This window comes from Chiloscyllium plagiosum, chromosome 37 (assembly GCF_004010195.1).
Source record: "Chiloscyllium plagiosum isolate BGI_BamShark_2017 chromosome 37, ASM401019v2, whole genome shotgun sequence".
In the NCBI taxonomy this organism is placed as follows: domain Eukaryota; kingdom Metazoa; phylum Chordata; class Chondrichthyes; order Orectolobiformes; family Hemiscylliidae; genus Chiloscyllium; species Chiloscyllium plagiosum.
In genome coordinates, this window is record NC_057746.1 from 6764410 (window position 1) to 6771731 (window position 7322).

At 46.7% G+C, this 7322-nt stretch overlaps 1 protein-coding gene across 1 annotated transcript in view; it reads right to left on the bottom strand.

The window, feature by feature from the left end:
• Positions 1-7322, bottom strand: part of tap1 (transporter 1, ATP-binding cassette, sub-family B (MDR/TAP)) — a 27860-nt gene that overhangs the window by 4803 nt on the left and 15735 nt on the right. Inside the window, exons 6-8 of the mRNA XM_043677834.1 lie at positions 4647-4725; positions 2485-2675; positions 50-229 (exon numbers count right to left, since the gene is read on the bottom strand). Of these exons, the coding sequence (XP_043533769.1) occupies positions 50-229; positions 2485-2675; positions 4647-4725 (450 nt within the window). The remainder of the gene's footprint in view (positions 1-49; positions 230-2484; positions 2676-4646; positions 4726-7322) is intronic.

Here is a 7322-nt window from a genome sequence, read left to right on the forward strand (position 1 = left end):
CCTAGTCGCCCCCCCAGTCCGTGCCCAGTCGCCACTCTCCACTCCATGCCCAGTCGCCCTGCTCACCAGTCTTGTATTGCTCCTGCAGTGTGATGATGAAGTGGTGAGCATCAGCGCGAGTAGCTGCCTCCTCCAATGTAGACGGCAGTGGCTGCTGGTCCAGGCCATACGCAATGTTCCTCTCCACCGAGCGTGCGAAAAGCACCGGCTCCTGACTCACCAGCGCCACCTGGGGACCACGCACAAGCAGCAGCTCAGAAATCCCACCAGCAACAAGATGGGGGAGTCCCAACACACTGTGCAAAGTTCCACATGAAAGGCTTGTGGTCAGAGCCATGCTCTGGGATGAATAAAGGCTCTGCAGGCTAAGGATTGCTTTCCTGTGCTACTAGACTAGACAGGATTGAGCTACGTAAGGAGGAAGTGTTAGCAATTCTGGAAAGTGTGAAAATAGGTAAGTCCCCAGGGTCGGATGGGATTTATCCTAGGATTCTCTGAGAAGCCAGGGAGGAGATTACCGAGCCTTTGGCTTTGATCTTTATGTTGTCATTATCTACAGGAATAGTACTAGAAGACTGGAGGATAGCACATGTTGATCCATAGTTCAAGAAGGGAAGTAAAGACAACCCTGGTAATTATAGACCTGTGAGCCTTACTTCGGTTGTGCTAAAGTGTGAGGAAAGATTATAAGAGATAGGATTTATAATCATTGAGAGAGGAATAAGTTAGTTAGGGATTTGGTTTTGTGAAGGGTAGGTTGTGTCTCACAAACCTTATTGAGTTCTTTGAGAAGGTGACTAAACAGGTGGATGAGGGTAAAGCAGTTGATGTAGTGCATATGGATTTCAGTGAGGTGTTTGATAAGGTTCCCCATGGTAGATTGTTGCACAAAATACAGAGGCATGGGATTGAGGGTAATTTATCGGTTTGGATCAGAGGTTGGTGAGCTGAAAGAAGACAGAGGGTGGTGGTTGATGGGAAATGTTCATCCTGTCATTCAATTACTAGCGGTGTCCTGCAAGGATCGGTTTTGGAGCCACTTTTGCTTGTCATTTTTATAAATGACCTAGGTGAGGGCGTAGAAGGAGGGGTTGGTAAATTTGTGGACGACACCAAGGTTGGTAGAGTTGTAGACAGTGCAGATGGATGCTGCAGGTTACAGAGGGATGTATATAAGCTGCAGGGCTGGGCTGAGAAGTGAAAAATGGAGTTTAATGCGGAAAAGGGTGAGGCGATTCAATTTGGAAGGAGTAACAGGAATACAGAGTACTGGATGAATGGTAAGATTCTTGGTAATATGGATGAGCTGAGAGATCTTGGTGTCCATGTGCATAGATCTCTGAAAGTTGGCACCCAGGTTGATAGGGTTGTTAAGAAGGCATACGGTGTGTTAGCTTTTATTGGTCGAGGAATTGAGTTTCATAGCCATGAGGTCATGTTGCAGCTGTACAAAACTCTGGTGCAGCCGCACTTGGAGTATTGTGTACAGTTCTGGTCACCGCATTTTAGGAAGGATGTGGAAGCTTTGGAAAGGATTCAGAGGAGATTTACGAGGATGTTGCCTGGTCTGAAGGGAAGGTTTTATGAGGAAAGGCTTAGGGACTCGAGGCTGTTTTTATTGGAGAGAAGAAGGTTGAGAGGTGACTTAATTGAGACAGAGAAGATAATCAGAGGGTTAGATAGGGTGGACAGTGTGAGTGTTTTTCCTGGGATGGTGATGGCTAGCATGAGGGGACATAGCTTTCAATTGAGGGGTGATAGATATAGGACAGATATCAGGGGTAGTTTTCTTTACTCAGGCAGTAGAAGGGCGTGGAATGCCTGTGGAGACAGTAGTTGACTCGACAACTTTAAGGGCAGTTAAATGGTCATTGGATAAATATATGGATGAGAATGGAATAGTGTCGGATAGATGGGCTTCAGATTGGTTCCACAGGTCAGCACAACATTGAGGGCCAAAGGGCCTGTACTCCACTATAATGTTCTAGGTTCTATTACCAGGAATTGCAATATAACCCCTGATTATCCCGGGGTACTTTGCACTCCTAGGAGGGGTGTATATGACCCTCTCTCTCTCATACACGTTCTCCCAGGATGGGGTGTGTATATGACTCTCTGTCTCTGTCCCTGGCTAGAGATATATGACCCTCTCACTGCCCCTTACGGGTATGTGACCTTCCCTGTGCTCCTGGGGGTGAGGGTGTAAGTGACCCTCTCTCTCTGCTCCTGGAGGTATATAGTCCTCCCCACCTCCCCTTTTCTCTGCCTGTCACTAGGGGAAGGTATGCGACACATTCCCCTTGGGGGGGTGTGGGGGTGGTTGCTAAATGATACTCTCTCCCTGCCCCTGAGGGACATATGACCCTCTCCCTCTGCTCCTTGGGATACATGAAACAATCACGCTGTCTCTAGATGAAATATGGCACATCCACCCCCTCCCCCATTCTCCCAGGATCAGGGTCTATATTCCATGCTGTGCCTCACCTTGTTGTGGTAATATTTATGTTCATATTCCTCAATGGGTCTGCCATCCAGCAGGATCTGTCCGGACTGAGGTTGATAAAACCTCTCGAGCAGGTTCACACACGTCGTCTTGCCCCCACCGGAGGGTCCCACCAGGGCCGTGATCTCACCACACTTCAGCTCAAAGGACACGTTCTGAAAATGGGGGCAGACTCAGTCAGATATTGCTCACGGTTTGAATCAGTTTCCCATCTCTCTGTGGCCAGAAACACCAGGAATGGACTCTCGAGTGTGTCCCCTGACGCAATGTAATCATTCCTGACCTGAATGTGTCTTCCCTACTTTCTCATCGCCCTTCATCCCTCATGGGAAACACTATTTCTCAATCTTAGGTCTGACTCGTATGGAAAACAAAGACCATGAAAGCATGGGAAGGGTGAAAGCATGAAGCCCACTGGCAATCTGTGGTCTGTGAAAGGCAGGATGGGATAAGATTAGTGCAATGCTCTTACACCAATTAGCAGAGTAAGGTTAAGGCTGAAAGGGCACTATGGCCAGATGAGATAACACAAGTAATAAAGTAAGTTAAGTATCATTGTGACAAGATTGGGACCATATATATTTGGGACATGACATTAAAATATCTAATTAATAGTAAGTAGAGTCAGCTGGAGACTATTGTAATAGATGGAATAGCTAAATATCTACCGTGACAGGTTAGTCTGGAATTGAAGATCATTGTAGCAGAGTTAGCACTAAATATCTAACTGTGACATTAGAATAACATTAAGCAGAATGTACAACTAAAGAGATAATGGGAACTAACATCATCGGTTTATTGTGTGGCTAGAGTGAGGTATTTTGAATAATATAGTTGGACTTGCTGATAAACTGACAGAAACATGATAAAAAAACATAAAAATCCACGGACCCTGAGGTTCGGGGGCATTCGAGAATCTGCTTTCTCAGTGTCACGGTTTTTTGTTTACAAATAAAAGACCCACTTCTTGAAGAACTCTCTGCGTCTCTATATTTTCTCCACAACACTCGCAGAACCACCGGCCTGTCGTGGGGACAGAGTTTGAGATTCCCGGTTTTGCTCTGTGTGAAACGTTCTCCCTTGCCTCAACCCTTGACAGCCTGGCTCACACGGCAAAGCCCTGCAGCGTTCTTCTGGACAGACCCTGACAGGGAAACAGCCCATCCCCTTCAATATATCACCCCATGGCTTCGACGGTCAAACCCAGCCTGGCTCAACTGGTGAGGGCTGCAGATGCTGGAGAGTCAATGTCAAGAAGGGCAGTGCTGGAAAAGCACAGCCGGTCAGGCTGCATCCGAGGAGCAGGACAGTCGACGTTTTGGGCATAAGCCCTTCCTGATGAAGGGCTACTGTGCTTTTCTAGCACTATCCTTTTCGACTCTATATCAACTGGCCTCTTATAGACTGCAGGATACAGGAGCAGAATCAGGACATTCAGCCCATTGAGAGTTTGCCTCACTATTTGATCAAGGCTGAGAGATTTCTCAACCCCATTCACCTGCTTTCCCCTTGTAACCCATGGTCCCCTTAGTGTATCCATTTCTGTCTTTGATACACTCAATGAGGTGGCCTCTGGGGCAATGGGTGCCACTGACGCCCCACACTCCTCATCTCAGTTCTGAAGGGCTACCCCTTCACTCGGAGGCTGTGCCCTTGGGTCCTAGTGGAAACATTTCCTCCATATCTACTGTATCCACGTTTTTCAATATCCTACCCTCTAAACGCTATCAAGTACAGACGCAGAGTCCTCAACCACTCTTCATATGACAAGCCCTTCATCCCCAGAATCATTCTTGTGAATTTCCACTGGACTTCCTGCAGGACCAGTAGCCCAACCAGTAGTGGCCCAAAACCGCTCACCATATTTCACATGCAGTCTAACCATGGTCTAATACAGCCTCAGCTGTACATCTCTGGTATTCTAACTCGCTTGAAATGAAAGCTAACATTGTATTTGATTTCCTAACTGCCTACTGAACCTGCCTGTCAATCTTGAGACAATCCTGAATGAGGACACCCGAGTCACTTTGTATTTCAGAATCTTGAAGCCTTTTCCTGTTTTAGAAAATGGTCTACTCTTCCTACCAAAGGGCACAACCTCACACTTTGCCACATTATATTCACCTCTATTCAACTTCTTTACCATTCCTGCGAGCTTGTCTGAGTCCTCCTACAGCCTCCTCATGTCCTGCCATCAATGTTCGCAACAATGCCCTCAGTTCCTTCATTAGGAAGAATATACAACATGAATCGTTGTAGTCAAAGGCCTTCAGAACTCCAAACAGATCATGTCCACTAGCTCTCCTTGTTCTAACTTCCTTGTTATCTCCTCAATGACTTCTAACAGATTTGTCAGACATGACCTCCCCATGCTGACTCAAGCACTTCCAAATACTCCACAATCTCATCCTTAATAATACACTCTATGATCTGACCAATGACCAAAGTCCGACCAACCGGCCTATAATTTTCTGTCTTCTGCCTCCCTCCCATCTTAAAGAGTGGTGTTACATTAACCATATTCCAGTCCTCTGGGACCCTCCCTGACTCCAGTGATTCCTGAAAGATTACCGCCAATCCCTCCACCATTTCCTCAGCTATCTCCTTCAGATCTCTTGTGTATAGCCATGGAGATGGAGTCATAGAGATGTACAGCACAGAAACAGGCTCTTCTATCTAACTCATCCAGATATCCTAAAGTAATCTAGTCCCATTTGCCAGCACCCGGCCCATATCCCTCTAAACCCTCCTTGCTCATATAACATCCAACATGGAAACAGACCCTTCGGTCCAACCCGTCCATGCCAACCAGATATCTCAACCCAATCTAGTCCCACCTGCCAGCACTCGACCCATATCCCTCCAAACCCTTCCTATTCACATATCCATCCAAATGCCTCTTAAATGTTGCAATTGTACCAGCCTCCACCACTTTCTCTGGCAGCGTATTCCATACACATACCACCCTCTGCTTGAAAAAGTTGCCCCTTGGGTCTCTTTTATATCTTTCTCCTCTCACCCCACCCCAGGGAAAAGACCTTCCCTATTTACCCTATCCATGCTCCTCATGATTTTGTAAACCTCTATAAGGTCACCCCTCAGCCTCCGACGCTCCAGGGAAAACAGCCCCAGCCTGTTCAACCTCTCCCTGTAGCTCAGATCCTCCAACCCTGGCAACATCCTTGTAAATCTTTTCTGAACCCTTTCAAGTTTCACAACATCTTTCCGAGAGGAAGGAGACCAGAATTGCGCGCAATATTCCAAAAGTGACCTCACCAATGTCCTGCACAGCTGCAACGTGACCTCCCAACTCCTGTACTTTAATTCTCTGACCAATAAAGGAAAGCATACCTTCTTCACTATCCTATCTACCTGCGACTCCGCTTTCAAGGACCTAGGAACCTGCACTCCAAGGTCTCTTTGTTCAGCTACATTCTCCAGGACCTTACCATTAAGTGTATAAGTCCTGCGCTGATTTGCCTTTCCAAAGTGCAGAACCTCGCATTTATTGAAATGAAACTCCATCTGCCACTCGCCCATTGGCCCATCCATCTGGTCTGGGTGATTTATCCACCTTGACACCTTTCAGCTTCCCCAGCACCTTCTCCTCAGTGAAACCCACTACACTCACCCCTGTTCCCTGACTCTCTTGAAGTTGTGGGAAACTATTGGTATCTTTCAATGTGAAAACTTTTGCCAGGTATCAATTCGGTTCCTCTTCCATTCTTGTGTTCCCTATTACTCCTTCATCCGCCTTCTTTTCCAGCTGTCCAAAGTCCCTTCTTGCCTCTCTCTTCCTTTTAGCAAAAAAGAACTCTTACAATTCATGTTACTTGCGAGCTTAGTCTCATATTTCATCTTGTCTCTCCTTAATTTTGTTTTGGTTATCATCTGCTGGTTTTGACAGCTTCCGAAACCTCTGGCCTCTCTGTAATCTTCACTGCATTGTATGCTTTTTCTTTGACGCTGTCCCTGATTTCCCTTGTCAGCCATGGTTCCCTATTCCCCCCCCCCCCCCCCCTTAGTATGTTTCTTCTTCCTTGGGATGAATTTCGGCCGTGCATCCCAGAATTCCAGCCGTTGCTACTCCACTGTCATCCCTGCTAGGCCCCCTTTTCCTACCAATTCTGGTCACCTCCTCCCTCATGCCTTTGCTTGATTATAATACCATTACATCGGATTCAGGCTTCAATCGACTGCAGAGTCAGTTCGATCACATTTTGGTCAATGGACCACAGGTGTTCCTTCACCATCAGCTCCCTAATCAAGTCTGCCTCATTACACAGCAGCAAATCTAGACATGCTTGTTCCCTCGTCCGCTGGTCCAAACAACCATCGCATAGATATTTCACAAATTCCTTTTTTTCAGATCCACGACTAGTCTGTTTTCCCAGACCACCTCCATGTTGACAGTCTGCACGAGTATCATCACAGTGCCATTCTTAAAGGCCTTTTCTACTATTGACTTATTTTCTGCTGCATTTTAGCCCAGGAATATGCTGTGGAATCTACACTGCAAAGCTAACTTCTCCTTCCTTCATCTCTCTCGCTCTTCTGTGCCATCCTCTCTCCCTCTCTCTCCCCATCCCTCTGTCTCTGCGTCTTCATGTCTCTGTCTCAGTCGAGCTGCAACCTCCCCTTTCTCTCTCCCCATCTCTCTTTCTCTCCATCTCTTTTATTCTCAAATCTCTTTCCATTTTTCTCTCACCCCTTCCTCCCTCTGTTTTTCTCCCTCTTTTCTTCCTGTGTCTTTCTCTCTCGCCCACTGCTTTTATTTCTCTCTCTCTCCCTCTCCATTTTTCTCTCTCCATATCTCTTT